This window comes from Fringilla coelebs (assembly GCF_963513975.1).
Source record: "Fringilla coelebs genome assembly, chromosome: 5".
Classification (NCBI taxonomy): Eukaryota; Metazoa; Chordata; class Aves; order Passeriformes; family Fringillidae; genus Fringilla; species Fringilla coelebs.
In genome coordinates, this window is record NC_140033.1 from 50076583 (window position 1) to 50093992 (window position 17410).

General features: G+C 45.7%; 1 protein-coding gene across 2 annotated transcripts in view; it reads left to right on the top strand.

Moving 5' to 3' along the window:
• Positions 1-537: 537 nt before the first annotated feature.
• TMEM184B (transmembrane protein 184B) overlaps positions 538-17410 on the top strand; it is a 30727-nt gene continuing 13854 nt past the window's right edge. Inside the window, exons 1-3 of one of the 2 annotated variants that reach the window (XM_084205603.1) lie at positions 538-698; positions 13589-13849; positions 16141-16306. In XM_084205603.1, coding sequence (XP_084061729.1) covers positions 13649-13849; positions 16141-16306 — 367 coding nt within the window. In that variant the 5' untranslated portion in view covers positions 538-698; positions 13589-13648. The remainder of the gene's footprint in view (positions 699-13588; positions 13850-16140; positions 16307-17410) is intronic. The other variant, XM_084205602.1, reaches the window with a different exon arrangement.

Sequence of the window (17410 nt, forward strand, 5' to 3'; positions counted from 1 at the left end):
ATGGGCAAGGGGACTTGTAATGCAGCAGGAGAAAAGGAGAAAATCATCAACCCTATCGCGAGTAGGATGTCGCCTCCTTTTGCTAACAGAGTCGTATTAAACGTTCTAGGGTGTGGTGCGTTTGCTTTCTTTCTTCGTTCGGCTTTTGTGGTTTTGGTTTGTTTTTTTGTTTTTTTTTTTAGACTCAGAGTGCCTTGTTCAGACTTGAGTAGAGGCACGACTTTGCTTTCCAACAGCTCTCCGTGTGCTTGTTTCACTTGGGGTACGGGGGCAATCGGCGCTGAGATCGGGTGGAAATCTGCTTGGGGAAGGCTCTTCCTGAGGCCAGTACTGCCTTTAGCCGCCCGGGCGGGCGGGAAGAGCCGCTGGACCGCCGGCGTGCCCGGCGCCGGGAAGCGCACGCCTCCGCCCGGCGCTGCGCAAAGGCGCCGCGTCACCCGCGCCCGGCGGCGCTGCCCCTTTAAGAGAGGAGTGGTGACGTCACCCTGTTCGCCCTCCCTCGCGGGCAGTGGGCGGCACGCGCGGTGCCGTGCGCAGGCGCGGAGGGAGGGCCGGGCCGGGCCCGGCGTCGCCATGGGCTCCTGAGGCCTCCGCGCCCCCGCGCCGGTGCCGGCGCCGCCCGCGGGGCAGCGGGCAGGGCCCGACCCGACCCCTCCTCGCCCCACCGGGCTGGGCCGCGCCCGCCCGCCCGCTGCACGGTAAGACGTGGCGGGGGCGGCAGCGGGCGCGCGGGCCGGGCGGGCCGGAGGGGCCGCGCTGGCGCGGGGGTGGCTCGTTGAGGCGCCCACGAACTCACCTTGCGCCCCGCGTCGGCCCGGTGTGGTCGCTATTCCCGCTCCCCCGTTGCTCCTCCCGCTCCCCGGCGTGACCCGCGCTACTCCCGCCGTCCCCACTCAGCCCTCCGCCCCGTTCCCCTCCCGGTGTGCGCCCCCTTCTCCTCAGGGCTGCCCCCGCCATTCCCCCTCCGCGCACATTCCTCCCGCATGGCCTCCATACCAACGCACACACCGCCCACCCTCGCGTCTACCCACAGCCTCCCAGGGCAGCCCCCATCCCCGGTGCAGCCCACCCAATGCCTTCCTCTCCCTCCTTCCCCGCAACCTGTCCTTGCTGCAGCTGTTCCACTCTCCCTGTGCACGCACACGCCCCAGCACAGCCCCCTCGTTCCCCGCCGCTGTCACGCTCTTTGGTGCCCTTGGGTGGCTGTCTCTGTATGCACGGGTGCGTCTGTCCTGGGTGGGCTGGGAGCTCAGTAGGCTGCAGTAACGTGGTGGGCACCCGATTTGTGTTTGTTGGGTTTCCTTTGGCACTGGATAGACTGACAGACGCCTCGTGCGTGTGCTGATGTGGTAGGTGTGTGAGGAGGCTGATACTGTGCCTGCGTTCTCTTGCACTGTGAGTTGTGGTGGGTCTTGTTCGGATGCTTGTGGTGTCTCAAAATCTTAATTGCTCTGTAAGGGCTGAAGTCAGCCTTGGCAGCTGCAGCGTGTAGTGGAAGGAGGGTTTTGGAAGAACGTGTGCGTGACTGAGTTCTGATGAATTGTGGAAAGGGACTAGAGTGATTTCAGGGACAGCTCTGTGAAAGCTGCCTTGAACACTCTGAAGCTGTCAGGAGTGGGTGGAGGAGGAGGAGTGGGAAATCTAGAGAAAATAGTGAAGATGGCTCCTGCTTACAGAAAGTTTGAAATTGTTCTTGCCATGAAAGGAGCTTGAACAGGAGTAATTATTGAAGACGTAAAGACGGGTTTCCCCAGAGAGAAGACTGTTTACCTCTGTTAAAGATAAAAATAGAAGACATTGATCAATAATAGAGCAAAGGCTAATAGGGGGAATAGAAATGGCTTTCCTGTCCTGAAAAAAAAAAAAAAAAAAAAGAAAACAATCAATGAAAATGTAATAGAGCATACAACCCACTAACAAAGACTTGGCTCTTTTAATACAGCAGTTAACTGTGCCTTTGAACTTGTGTTGCTGGATGTTACCCTTTGGTCTAAGAGCTTAGCAGCCTCCCTAAAAGGGGACACAGATTTCTCTAGAAATGTTTGTGTTATTCAGGTTTCTAATACTAAAGGTTTGTATTTGTGTGGTACTGTTGGCAAAAAAAATAAACTGTCATGCTTTTTGGGATGGTGGCTAAGTACTAAACAATAGGGGGTTTGGGAGAGCTTTTCTTATGGTGGAGGTGTCCCAGAAAGGCCTACTTCAGGCTTTCTTTTCACCATTGTTTCCAAGGAAATTGGTTTCAAAGCTGCTCTAGTCTAGGGGAGCAGGTTTTTGGTCCTTAATACTGTCATTAGAGTTGTACTGTAAACCTTAGGTGGCATGGAAGCAGCAGGTGGGTGCCTCTGCATCTGGAGCAGGAGTGATTTGTCTTGCTGCAAAATGGTTGGGAAGCTTTACCAGTGAAGTCAGCGTTTCTGACCAGCTCGGTGGTGCGGGTAGATGTTTTTCGTTGTGATCCAGCTCAGGTGGATCACAAAGAAGTGCTGAACAGGTGGAGCAAGGGGATGAGCCAGCCACTCCCAGCCACTGGGCACCTTTTGGACTTCAGTTTGTCTGTCTCCTTAGGACACGTGGCAGTCAAAAGGGGAAGGTTCTTAGATAGACTGGTCAGAAAGTGAAGTTCAGTGTGACTGGCTGGTCTGGCAAAAGCATTCTGAGCTGTCTGGTCTCTAACCATTTGACAGAATCCAGCTAGAAATCTGCCTTATTCTCTGTCAGCTTCTTTGCCTGTTTGCTGGTAGCAGGCTGGGAGGTGAGCTTTTGCAATTGGGGATTCGGATTCTTTTCTTCTTATGGATAAAAGAAGGGTGGGTGGGCTTTTTTCCTAGCACAAAATAGCTTTTAAAACACCTCCTTCCCCCTCAAAAAAGGTAGTCCCTTTTTCTACCCAGTTCTACTGCTGCACTTACTAAAGCATCTAATAATCATGTTTTGGTGTAAGATGACAACCTTTTAATTTCCATGTGAGGAACTTACCCTTCATTCCTTCTCCCTTCCTGTTTTGGTTTCGTTTTTAATTGGCTTTTGTTTACATTGAGGGAGATAAATTGTTACCTGCTCCTTCTAGCACAAGTGCCTGTTTTATTTTCCAGCGGCTCTAAGGATATCTTTGAGCTCTTGCAGCAGTGGAAACAGTGAATTCCTCAGGAGATGTTTGTTGTTTGGTCCTAGCTGCTTCAAGAGCCCAGTGTTGTATTGAATGAAGTTTGAAGTAAAACACAAAGTTTCGAATCAGCCTTGCTGATTCTGCAGTGCCATTGCTATGACTCGTTTTCTCAGTGTTTCCAGCCTAAAATTGAGGAAACCAAGGAAAGCAGCAGTGAATGTACAGGTTGGTCTGTCTGCAGTATGAAGAGGACAGCACAGCCTCAGAAACTGCATTTAACCTTTGTACAGTCGAGTTTTCTAGTACATGCCTGCTGCTGGCTGCCTGTGTAACAAAGCAGCTGGGTGTTATTGAGCAGCCCTGGCTGGGGGCAGAAGCTCTTCTCTGCTTTAGAGTTTGTGATTGATTGTGCTTGTCAAGGCCCTGGAAATTTGAGGTGCTGTAGAGAATAGCACTGGGTTGGAGTTTTGTGTGCTGGCTTGCCCAGCTGTTTGCTTGGAGAGCTGTGTCTGTTGTGTGCTGTTCTCACTTCTTCCCAGATCATTGGGGTTTGCTTTCTTGTGGTGGAAGAGTGGTTTCCTGTCAAGACATCACATCCTGCCAGAGTGCTTGGGACTCTGAAAGCAGTTTGACGCTGTGATAAGATGGATTGAAACACTTAGGTAAAACAACTGTAAAATATTACAGTGCTTGAACTGAAAACACCCTTATAGTATGGGATTTGAAGTATTTTTTTCCTTTTTTTTCCCCCCTCTCCCATTTTTTTTTCTGGGGTTTGGTGTTTTGTTTGTTTGGTTTTAGTTTTTATTCTTGTTGTTGTTGTTTTGGGGGGTTTTTGGTTTTTGTTTTTTTCCCCTGCATGGACTTCTTTTGGGGAGAGCAACTGGACTTGTTTTCAGAGCAGCAATTCCCCAGGAAAGTTTTGGAAGTGAAATTCTGCCAGACAAAGCCATGAGTTGCAACCACCTCAGAATCTCTCTCTTCTAAGAAGAGGCAGGGGCTGGAGTACTTGCTCATAGCCAGGTTCTCTCTCTTTAAAAATCAGGTCATCCTGCATGGGGTTTTTGTTTCTGATGGTGTAAGTAACGTGTCTGGGAAGGCAACAGAGCAAGCTGTGTCCAGGGAAAATACAGTGTATAGGCAAGCTGCTTAGGGACTGTGCTGTATCTGGCTTTGACCAGGTCTTTATAGCCCCAGAGGGAAATAATTCACAGGAAACCTGAGAAGGGAAATAACTGACATTCTACCTGCAGTATTAACCCATACACTACCTGGATATTTGTCTCCCCACCCTCAAGTCTGTCTCTGTATTGAAAGGATGGGAATGTTGCTATTATTATCTTACAGTCACAGTGCCTGGGAGTCTGATGATACGGAAAGGATCAGCTATTTGAGGATGTTGTGTAATGAAGAGTGACCAAGAGCACAGAGAGTTGGTGTCACGGCCTCGCATTTTTTGTGTCTAGCCCCAAAGCGTCCATTTCTGCCTGGGTGTTTTGTATGTGGTGGCTCCTGATCAACTCGCTAGTAAAAAAAAAAACAAACAAAACAACAAATCCCTCTGATTCAGCAAAGAAAATGACTGCAACATGTTACACAGTGCAGCAGTGAGGCTTCAAGAAGATGAGATGAAATAATACCTTAAAAGCTGACCTTGCAGACCCAGTGTTCCCTCCTCAGGCTGCAGAACATGACATGGATGCTGTTGGCGGCTGCTGAGCTGATTGCTTGGGAGCCTGCAGCTGCCTGGTCATCTCCAACACAGATACAGCCTCAGTAGCAGTAATGTAGCTGTGTCTCTGTCCAGGTTACTTGAAATGAACATGGACAAGTCAGTCACTTCAAGAGGCAGGTTAGAAGTGAGTGAATTTCTCTTCTTGGATCACCATATCTTGTCTCTTCCTTGCACTTTTTGCTATGAAAGACTAGTTAGTTGTGGGTGAAGCTATTTGCAGCTATTTGTCCTGTCAGCTGGGAGTGATGTCTCTCTTCCTCCAAACTCTCCTGACTTACAGACTTCCTTTCCCCCCTCCCAATGACTTTGTGATGGCACTGATTTTACAAGAATCTTAAGCCAAAAGTCATTTATACAAATTCCCTTTCAAGTAACTTCATGCAACTGCATAATTTAATGTCAGAGTGTCTGGAAACATTGAGTTAAAGCTTTGTCCTTTTTTTTAAGCATGCACCCTCTTGGGTTGATGCTTGGCATGATTTTTTTCTGTATAGAGAAGATGCATTGCTGCTGATGGCTTTTGGTATAAAGAGACTCCCATGTATCCAGGAATACAAAGGTCCTAATTTGGCTTTCAGATCTTTGCCTCTGTAGTATTTTTATTTTTCTTGATGAAGTAGCAGGGCAGGGGAGAAGTGTAGAGGGGCTATTAGATAGGAGCAATGAATTTAGGAGTTCCTGATTTTGAGGAATTAGGAAGGATGTTTGTGTCCTAAGTCCAAAGGTTTAGCGGAAAAAAAAAATTAAAAAAAGAGCAACAAACTACAAACAAAAAGAAGCCAGCCACCAATAACAAAATGGCTTTATAGAAGTGTGGCCTTGCATGCTTTGTTGAGAATCACTGATTTTACTCCTGCAGTGTTCATCACTGCTACATGTCTGCGTCAGAGAATGATTGCTGGGGAAGTCAGATGTGCCATTGCCCTCATATGCACCACTGCACAGTTGCCTAGACCTCTGATAAGATGTCTGGGTTCTTTCAGCTCATTTATTTGCTAGATTGTATGGATCTGATCTGATAGATTCTATATGTCATCTTCTGGGTGGAAAAGTATACTCTAATGTATTAGAAAAACTTCCGTTGTGTGTGACTGCCACAAGTTCAATACTTTTCCATGCTGCTGTAGAGTTTGAGTTCTGATTCTTCTTAAAAGAGCTGTATACCCTGTGGTAACTTTAAAACTATTGTCTACCCTGTCTTGGCACTCACAGGTGGGAAACAATGAATGCAAGTGTTGGTGGAGTAAGTTCTGATTTGACTTTGTTCTTGAGAGTTTGGAAAATGAAATGCAAACATCCTCTGTCATGTGGGACACAACTGTTTACAACACATCCTTTTTTCTTCTTGCCTCTTTCCCCTCTGCCAGTGGCAGAATATCTTTACACTCTTTCTTTGTTTCTCCCCTGGGAGCAGAGGGCTTGCCTGGTTTGTGTGGAGTTGGGCTGTTGGGAGTATGGGAAAGGGATGCAGTGCGTGGCCTAAGTATGTTTGATCCTGTTCTCAAAGGAGAGAAGGTTGGGGAACATCCCTTCTCCTCCTCTCCCTCCCCCTTTCTCTCTTTTTTCCTGTCTTCTTCCAAAAAAGGGACTGGATGTTAGATATTGACCTATCACAATGTGGGTCAGTCCACAAAAAAAAAAAGAGGAGGAGGAGGATGGGGGGAGGAGGGCTGTGCAAATACAGTGAGACAACAGAAATTAATAGAGCAGAAAAAAACTCTGGAAAGAAGAGTGCATGGCTCAGGGTAAAAGGGTTTTGTTGTTGATTCTGAGTTTTTTAATGGGCGCATGGGGAGGTGAAGCTTCTCTTAGGATGACTATAGGCTAGCAAAATGGGTGGGGGCTGTGTGAACTGCATGTGCAGAAGATTTTTGTGGTATTCTCAGATTTTAGTTTCCCTAAAATGAGGAACATAGGGGTGTGACCGTGTTGAAGGTTAAATTGTTTGTGTGTGAGTGCGGTCTTATGTGTATGTAGGCATGGGATCATCTCTTGAGTATGGCTTAGTAGGTGTGTACCTTGCCATGTGGTTTGGTCTGCCTTAGGTGCCTGACTCCTCTACCTTCTGTTTCTGAGCTAATGGCTCCCTGCTCCACTCTTGCTGACCCTAGTGGTCTTCTGTCCCAGTGACACTTTCCCCTTGTTCCACTGACTGTACCGACAGCTGTGAAATTGTGACTCAGGCATCTCTTCAGACTGCTCACTCTGAAGAAATAACACTGAGGAGAACTGCATTTGAATCTGCACTTGTTGTGCAGACAGACAAGCATGTTAAGTTGACATGGGGTGCAGCAGCTGCAGATGCAAGCACTGGGTGTGTTTGTGAGTCTGGTGAGTGCCTGTCTTGTGACTGAGCACAGCATTGCTCATGTGTGTTCAGGGTTATCCATGTGTGCCTGTGTGTCAGGTGTGTATTGTGGGCTGACTTTGACCGACTTGAAGTTAAGAAAGCTTTGCCCAGCATGTAAGCAGTAAAATGTAGATGAGTTTTACTAGGTAAAATTGCATGCCAGGTCACATATTAACTCTGATTGTTTTGGGAGTGCTGCTGGAGAGCTTAAAAATGCACTGCTGGGGCCTTTTCATGTCTCATAGCTAAGTAAACTAGATGCCACCCCAGAGAGCAAAAGCAATTTAAGAAGTAATAAATGTGAAAGCATTTGATTTTACTTGGATTGCTATCACTGATTTCAGCTGTGCCAGTGACTCTCTTACTGTGTAGTGCTCTTTTGTCCTATCTACCTGCCCCTTTTCCTCTCTTTTGCCATTTCAGCTGGTGATGCCATCCCTTTGGGTGTTGAAAACACCTCAGATTAATTATTTATCTTATATATCTAGCACAATAGAAAGAGCTGGTCCCAGTTGGCAGTTCTAGGCATTGTTATAATTAAAATGATCTAAAATAAACATTGAACCATTTTGTCCTGTGTTTTTGTATTCCTTCTAAGTCTAGGGCACATTGTCAAAAACATTAAGCTTCTGCTTTCACTAATATAGAGCTCTTGCTTGTGTCCTAATAAATGCAGAAAGTTCAGGCTCTGATTTGTCTACTACATGGCACTTCTGTATTGGCCTTTTTGGATCCAGAATAAAGATAATTTAATGGAGAAACTCTTGAAGAAATAAGAATTTGAGGGGAATGGAAAATGTTTTTCTGGTATTTTAACAAAGTTCAGTATGGTGGACATTTAAATCAATATAACTGTGGAGTAAGTTTAAAGGAAAGAACATTTTCTTGTCTCGTAGCTCTCCAGGAGAGCCTTGCAGCCAGGTTGTGTGTGTTTTTTTGGTTTGTGTCTTGTACAGCAGAAGGAGGCTTAGCTGTTAAGACTCTTTCATGGGATAGCTTTGTGTATCGTTCTTTGCTCACTCAGCAGTTTAGAAATTAAATACTTTCAGCCTCGGATGAGATGATCTATTTTAAAACCACAGATTGTTTTTGCAGATGGGAGAGAACAGCTTCTGAGTCCTGCTGTTTGGGGTTCTTTTCTTGTTGCCACTGGGGTAGGTCTTGATCAGAGCAGGCAAACTCCTCCTCCTTTACTAGATTGTGTTGGAATATTCAGATGTACCCCATGGAACTAAAGGATGAACCTTTCTTCCCTCCTCTTACATCACTTTTGTTGTGTCAGAAGTGAGGTTTTCTTATTTATGTTTATGTAGAAATAGCTCCTACTCAGTGGTAACATTTTCCATGCCTTTATGCAAGCCAGAAATTAAGTTTTTTGTTTTCACTTTTGCCACATCCTGTCTGTTTTCTGTTTTGAGTTTATTTTCAGCAGAAGAAGCTGCCATGTTAATGTTGGAGACTGGAGGTCTCTGTTTCCCAAAGATACAGGACTGGCAATCTGCTCCTGATGGAGAATTAGTATGCTGGTTTTTCTGTGGATGCAGGCCATGTGGACACATCCCTGCTACTTTACATGTGTGTGGTATCATTAAGAGAACTGGTCCCCATGCCATTTGCAGCTTCTTCTCTATCAAGAATATTTGTAACAGTGTTCTGCATCTCTGGGGTTTTATCAGGATAGTTGTCTTGATAGAAATAGCACAGGCTTTGTTCTGTTTTCTTTTCCCTTCCTTGCACTGAGAGTGCCCCGAGTACTCCCAAAGTGTTTTCAGAAGATGTGTTAGATAAGTGTAAGAGGTACTAGTGTGGTGTTTAAGCTAATGCCCTGGCAGCTTGTTTTAATGTACATAATTTGTGATGACATCTGGGCAGGAACTGGTGACAGCTTGTAGGGGATGGGAGTGTGATCCGTCCCTTCCATGTTGGGAAGTGGTTGTGTATCGACCTCAGTACTGCCAGAAACTCCTGTAACCCATGTAGAAGAATAATACTAGCTCTGATCCAGATTTCTTATGGCCATCCTGAAATACACCTAACCTGTGTCCAAAAGTCCTGTGTGTTTACACAGATGTACTTTAATGTGTGCTTGTTTCCTGTTTCCAAATTTTGGTGCTTTTTGGGGTCTCTGTCACGGTCCTGTTATGTTGCAGGTTACCTCCGGGGGGAGCAAGGTAGTCACTTGGAGATGGGGAAAGCTCCAGGAGTGAAATCTAGAAATGTTGAAATATTTTCCTTTGATATGTTTAGGAGTGCTCTCCGGAGAGGGAGAATAAGTGTGCAAGGAGATTTACTCTTCCTTGAACTGAAAGCAAGGATAAAACAGGTGGGAAGAGAAAACAGGATATGGTAGAAGAGTAAGAAATGCTTCAAAATTTATTATGCATTAGATTGGTTTGTATTGCATTGGTAATTTGGGTTTCCAAATGCCCCTAATTTGACATATGGTAATTTCAAGCGCTTTCCTCGTGGTTTGGTACCTTGCAGTGCTGGGAACTGTATGGACAGAGAACAAAAAGATGGTTGTCCCAGGGAGCTTAAAATGCACAAGAAACAACAGAGAAATACAGCCAGCTGGGAGCAGCACCAGGAAAGAGATCACAGCCAGGAGGTGATGGAGGTGAATAGGGAATAGCTTTATAGCTGTTGGAAAGTACCTTTTTACCCAGGCATGAGAGTAAGCAGGAAAGTGTGTTGTGGTGCTGGCTTGGGCTGTGATGGAGGTAGGTGCCTAAGAAATAAATGTCAAAACACATTCACAGTGTAAGAGGGAAGCTGCTGATACCAAGGCACTGGATCTGTAGCTTATCAAGGCAGTATTTTTGTTGTGACATGTTCCCAGGCACCAGCTTTTCTGGCCTTTTCTGGACTTATGTCCTGTTGCACAGTGGGAAGAGACATCTCAGAAGCAAGGCCTGTTGAGATGAGTTGCCACAGCCCACCCTCACAACACTCTTTTTAAAATGGCAGAAGAGGAGCTAGCAGACTGAGCTGGTGGCAGTGAATGAGCTGAAATCCACTTTCCTGATTAAGGCTCCAGTCATCTGTGCTATTACCTGTTTCTTAAGTATGGACTGGAATTGCTCTTATAGCTTCAGCTTCTTGCATACAGTAGAATTTCATAACAACAGCTTTGTGCGCTACTTACACCTGTCACCTGTGGTGTGTGGGACTTGAGGAGATTAGAAGGGATAATTTGGAAGGCTTATGTTAATTTTGTGGATTTTGGAGTACAGCATTCCTTAGTGTTTCACTAGAAAGGAGAATGAGCTGCAAACTGATGCATAGAACCAATAAAAGGTGTGAAGGAAATAAAATGCTGTCCTCAGGGGCAGCCCTGAGTGCTCATGGGTGAGGTGGTTTGAGTAGAATGTCACTATAGACATGAAATAACACGACACGGACACGCTGCTCTTTCAAGGTAAAAAGAGACTTTTTAATTTCTGACTCCAACATTTATAGATTTCCAAAAGTGACAGTGGATTGGAGGGTGACAGTGCCACCTCTCCAATGACACTGGACCAACCAACAGTCTATCAAATTTCTCTGCTTCCATAAAGAATGCAAAACAATAAGCTATTTACAGAAAGTGTGTGAGAAAGTTCGTTACAAGAATGTAAACATCAGAAAACTTAGAAAATCTTAAAAAATCAAGGTGACAGATGTAAACCCTGTTTTATAAGAGGGTTTGTATATTTTCTTTCAGAACACAGTGGTGGAAAAAGTTATTAATTTCAATGACTGTGTGAATTGAAGGGGATTAGGTGAAGAATGATGCACAATCCTGTAATTAATGGCTGTTGATGTATAATCACAAGGGGGCAGTGTTAAGATTACATACACAACTTCAATTTATGACTGACCTTGCTTATGAATACATAACCCTTGTCATGACAAAATGCTTGTTGATCACTTTTTGCTGTTTTTACTTATTTTTAAATGAGTGCAGAGACACAGAAGAATTCCCTTTCAGATCATTGGTTCTCTTGATGTTACTGCTGCTGCATTTGGGTCTCTGCTGCTGATGTGGTTTGATTAGCTGGAGTGTGGAGGTCCAGGTCCTGTTTCTCCTGGCACCTGTGGTCTGCTGTACAGATCCTCTCCCCCATGAACTTTTGGAAGGGCTTAGCAGCTTCCTGTCTTGCATAGCTCCCAAAGTGCACTGGGATGTGCAGGACTGCAGCTGGCTGGACTTTATTTAGAGCTAGGTTAACCACAGGTGCATCTGCTCTGATTTCATTTTAGATGTGCCCTTCTTGAGCTTTGTGGAATCACTCTCAGCACTGTGCATATTCAGTTGCTTCAGAAATTACTTGGGTAGAAATCCCTTTCTTTTAAAAGCAATAAAAGTCTTGCTAACTTGTGATATCTCCACCCAGCCTCCATCTCTCCAAATATTTAGATATAGTACAGATGATGAAATGTGTGTGTGTGTGTATGCTTAGAAGCTCAAAAATTAAGTTACATTTTCTGTACTGATCAGGATTGGAGAGGAATTATCCTACTGTACATGCAGTTATGGAAAGCATAACTCAGAGCAGGGATCTGTTGGAAAGAAAAGCCAGGTTTGACGATTAGTTTGTAAATTAAAGCACAGCACTTGTGCAGCTCCCCCTATAGTAAGACATGCTTAAACAAATCTGAGTGTTTCCCAGGACTTTTCTTTTTCCCCCATGGAAGAAAGCAGAAAGGAGGTGGAGTGTGACATAAGGTAACATCAGACTGCTGCACACTGGTGATACGAGTGTGTGCCTTGGAAAAGCCTATGCTAAAGGGGCCATTTTTGTGCCTTAGTGTGCATGTGGAAAGGACTTGCTACTGGCACTCTGCTTTCACTGGGTACGTGTTCCCTAGTTTGTGCTGTGGCTTCAGGTGGAGCAGGGCTGGGACAGTTCCTCTGTGAACATATATTCTCTTTTGTGTTCTGTAACAACCTGTCAGTAGGTGACAGATGTGTCCTTCCCTGGTGCAGCTGTAAACTGGCAATGGATCATTGGCCTTTCCAAAGCCCTTTCCATCCTCTGATTATAAAGGCCTGTGTAAAAGCAATGACTTGAGCTTTTATAGAAGTGCTCTTCTGAAGAATATTAGGAGGTTATCAGAGGGAGGCAATATTATGCTGTTTCCTTTGATAGGGGGATCAGAAGCAGCTCTTCTAATGGATACGACCAATGGCTGCCTGCTTGTGATCTTGGTTTAAGTGGATTATCTTCCTACAATCCAGAGGTCACACTAGAGCTGCTTATGACCAAATTGAAAATAATAGCTACTTTAGATCTTAGACCGTCAAGAATTTTTTCCATTGAAAGAAAATAGCTTTTTAGCCAAGAAATGGCCAAGGGTCATGCTGGTTTGGAATCTTGCATATTCTTGTGTTCTGTATGTTTTTATGTGTCAGCTGGCTTTTAAAAACCAATCAGATTAAATTCACATCCTGTAGAAAACAGTGCAAAGTTAGTAACATTAATGACAGGCTGGCTAAATGTACCATGCCATACAAATTTTGGTAAAAGCATGACTTTCTTGCTGTTCACACTGTCAAAGTGAGGAGAGCTTTCAGTGCATATCCTTCAATGAGAGTGCTTTGGGGTGGTTTTCAGCATGGCTGTAGGAGAGGTGGGCATTGCTTGCTGGAGAAATTAGGATATTCTTCCCCCTGCCCCCTTCCTGCACAGGGACACTGTGGCACATGTTCTTGTTGCTTGTTGCTGCTTGGCAGGCTAACCATGATGCTAGGACACAGCAGAATAGCCTGTACTCTTATGGAAAATAGAGATGTTAACTTAATTATGCCTGTCATCTTCCAGTAGGTTTAGATACTTCCTTCTGATCTTTTTACAAGGGTGTGTAGTGATAGGACTAAGGGAAATGGCTGTAAACTGAGAGTAGATTAAATTAGGTATTAGGAAGAAATTCTTTGCTGTGAGAGAGGTGAGACAGTGGCACAGGCTGCCCAGAGGACTTAGGGATGCTCCATCCTTTGAAGTGTTCAGGGACAGGTTTGTTGGAGCTCTGAGCAGCCTGGTCTAGTGGAAGCAGTCCCTGGCCCATAGCACAGGGCTTGGAACTAAATGGTCTTCAAGGTCCTTTCCAACCCAAACCATTCTATGATTCTGTGATCTCTGGTGAATGCTGTATTCATCTTATATATTTTTATTGCAGAAGGGGGGTGATGATGGCAGTGGCCAAATTTCATGATCTCTGGGGGGCTGTCAGAGGTTCCTGAGTATCACATGATCTGTTGTATCACAAGGGGTGGCAGTGGCAGACTTACCCAGGTCCTGCTCACAAAGATGTGAGCAGCCTGGTGGAAGGCATGTGAGAGATGCAAAGTTCTATTACATTCCTGACTCTTTTCAGCTTGGTTCAATTGCTTTGTGGTTCTCTTCCCTGACAGGTCTTGGCCTGTGGGCAGCTCTTTAGCAAACCCAACTGGAACCTCACACCAAAAGGCACCATGATTATGATGACTGATGTCACTGCAGCCCCCAGACTGGGGTCAACTGCCACCACTCCAGCTGCGGCTCCTAACTTCTCCTGGATGCCAGAGGATGGCAGCCCCACAGCTGTGGAGCAGCCAATATTCCTCATGACCACTGCTGCTCAGGCTATCTCAGGTTTCTTTGTATGGACAGCTTTGCTCATCACCTGCCATCAGGTAAAACCCTGTCACTTGTACTTCTCATCCTTTCCTTTTCCCCACATGCAGAACAGACCATTTCCATAGTGTGAATGGAGAGAAAGCACACTTTAAAAAACTAGCAGGTGTAAAACATTTGGCCATCTCTTGAAGGTCTGCAGAAAGGTGTGTTATCTTAGGTCATCCTTTCACAGGTCTTTAGCTGAATATTTCCATTTTTTATTGTGTCAGCTGTTAGCTAAAAGATCCTAGTCGCCTGTTGTTTGACATTCCTCCTTTGATCTCCCATGCCAGTGGATTCCACAGGCTGAACTCTGCTGTGGAAATGAGTAGCAGGAAATGTTTCATTTTAATTTTTTCCTCCTCCCCTCTCTCTGGGGCAGGTGTCCTGGGAGCCTGAGTAAGTCAAACCCTGCATCCTGTTCTATACCTCTCTTTCATGCAGTTGTCATGTGAACTGAAAAATACAGTGGGGAAACACAAGCCCTGTTATTTATCAACCCATGTTTTGTACCTGTTGGATTGTAGATTCCAGAGTGATGACTAGAATGTAGAAAAGTACAGCCTATTGGTGGAGTACAGGGGCTAGTGAAGGTAAAAAATGGATTAGTCACAGATGAATAAGAGTAACACCTGCAGTTTCACCAGCTTGGGTAACAATTACAAGTGCCATGGATCCTCCTGTCAAATTGATCACCTGCTGAGGGTAGGAAGAAATTTTCCTGTGCAGTATAACATTGCACAGTTAGGCATTAATGGCCTTCTCTGAGGAAACCCATGGAGGTCAGTGCCAGAGAGACACTGTCGATTGAAATGTGCTGTTGTCCTCTTACACGGCAGCAGTTCCTGTGCTCTCCCAGGCACACGGATCACTGGGCTCTTTTGACATCCCAAGGGCAAAGCTTGGAGTCATCTGAACTCTGGTGTCAGCTTTCTCTGTGCTGGATGAGATGTGTCAGTGGGATTGTCGCAAGGCAAAAATATCTCTAAGGTTTGTTAGCTTATTTTCGACCTGTTCTCCTCAGGAAATGAGTTATTTGTGAGCTCCTCATGGGTTAAGAAGAGGAATCGGAAGTATTTTTGAGCACTTCATAGGAAAAGGAAACAGAAATATTTTTGAGCCCTTCAGTCAGTTTTGACCAGGGAGGAACAAGCAACAGACAGCTGGGGAGGCACAAGCCCCTCTCCCGTACAGGGGAAAGATGAGAGTGTGTGTTTTTTTAGTCTCTGGAGAATCCTCACAGCACTCCAAAATGCAGGGTGAAGCTTCAAACAAATGCTTGTACCTCTTCAGGCAGCAGAATCAGTCAATGATGAGGCACATATGTAATCAGCTGGCTGTTGCTAATTCCAGCAGCTGGGACAGCAGCTCAGTGAGAATTGCTGTACAGAGGCCTTGCCTCTCCTGACTCCGTGGTCAAGAGAGTATACCCACAAATAGTGCTGAAGCTCTGCCTGGGTTATTAGGGCATTGCAGGGGTTGTGCTCATCTTCAGGGTGTGCTTGTGGTCAATACCTTTTCGGGGAGGTGGGTATTCTGTAAAAAAGCATCTTAGGTGTGGAATTTAATGATGGCTAAGGAACTGTGAGTGGTGGGAGCGGGAAGGGTGGGGATGCTGTGCTCCCCCCCAGCCAGTGACTTAGAGGGATCGGCATGTGTGCAGTCAGACCGAACAAACTGTGTGGTTCCTTTGAGCGCACTGCATGAGCTCAGTGCTCCCTAGATGGCTGACCCTTTGTGGCTGTGCTGTCACCCATATGCAGAATAACACCTTTTGAGCAGAAGGGCTGTGGCTTATCAACTTTGGGATGTGCTGTAAAGGACTCTCTTAGGTTGTTTCAGGTGAAAGTCTCGAAAGCATCCAAAACAGCCAAAAGAATGAGTATTCACAAGTGTGCCTGCACCTTCTCTTTTCAGAGAAAAGCAGCCTGCAGTGTAATGAATCTTAGGTACTTAAAGGAGGATAGCAGGGATGTAGAACTGATGACTGGAAAAAAAGGTATGAATAAAAAGAATATGGGCAAGGTTATGTAAAAATAAATCTATTCCCTATAAGAAACTAGATTGGATGCCTCCATTTTCTCTTCCCTCTCCTTCCCCCCGTCTGCAAACTAAGGGTTGCTATATCAATGCCATACAATAACAGTGATATATCTTTTCTTTTATGTTCATCACCTTGAGGCTGCTAGAGGCAATCGAGGGGTGATTTAGTGAGTTTGTTTTTCCTGGCCCAATTGACTCTCCAGTTCTGCTTTCTCCTCTGTGCTCCATATACCGCTGATCCCGGTCTCCCCTCTCCGTCTCTCAGATCTACATGCATCTCCGCTGCTATAGCTGCCCAAATGAACAGCGCTACATCGTGCGGATCCTCTTCATCGTGCCCATTTATGCCTTTGACTCATGGCTCAGTCTCCTGTTCTTCACCAATGACCAGTACTATGTTTACTTTGGCACAGTGCGGGACTGCTATGAAGGTAAGGAGGGCTCAGGCAGAAAATGAGGGGGGTGGGATATCTCTGCCCTGAGAGAACTTTATTTCTGGTTGAAAACAGCATTTCTGGAGAGAGCATCGCTGTCACCTGCTGAATGCTGTGCCTAACTGGATGACCATGGCTTGCTTAGTGACTGAAAATCATAGAATGGTAGGGTGGTTTGTCTCAGGATGGACCTTTGAAGCTCTAGTGCAGCACCCTTGCCATGGTCTGGGACACCTTTAACTAGATCAGGTTGCTCAAAGCCCTGTCCAACTTGATCCTCTCCCTCACTGGCCTCTGAGCATGAGCCTTCCTTCCAGGGTTCTGTAGAGACTAAGTTTATGGTTTTCTGTGGTCCTTTGCTTCTGGAAGGTAAAAGCTTTTGGTGAAGCCAAAAAATCTGATGGTATCTGGGTGTTAGAAAGTATTTCTTAGCTCCTGCCTCCTTCAAGAGCACTTAGCAGCCAGACACTGCTTTGTCCTGTGTTCCTAGTACAGCTTGTTAGCAGTGTATTCTTCTGGTCCATCCTGTGGCCGCTAGTGTGCTTGCACAGGGTAGCACAGTGGCCATGTGCTGGGGCTGGTGAAGTGTGAAGTGTTTTGGAGTCCTGTAGAAGAGAGGGTGCCATGTTCAGAATGAGCACCTGCTTGGTTTTGGTTATCTGCTGCAGTGATGTAATACCACTAGCACTGTATGTGAGGGAAATGGTTATTTTCCTGTAAATGCTATTGTAACTTCCCTCCTGGTCTCATCCTGTAAGAATCCTCTACCCACTCAGCAGATACTCTAGCAGTGTCTTTTGAGGACAATTTTACCCTCATTAAATCCTAAATCATTGGTGCAGTTGTTTTGGTGAGATCTGCAATGCAGAGAGTTGCCCCTGGCCATGTGAACAAGTTCAGCTGAAGAGACCAGCAGGCCTTCCTTCACGTCCACAACAATGCTCTGGATGCAGCAGCAGATGGCAAATGCGCACGCATGATTCAAGAAAGCATCTTTGTTTGGGGCCTGTTTTTTTTTCTTTCCCCGCCCTGTGCGTGTGTATGGGTCTAGCAGGAAGCCTGCTGTTCTCCTAGCAACAGCCACTGTCCCTCTGCCTCTCT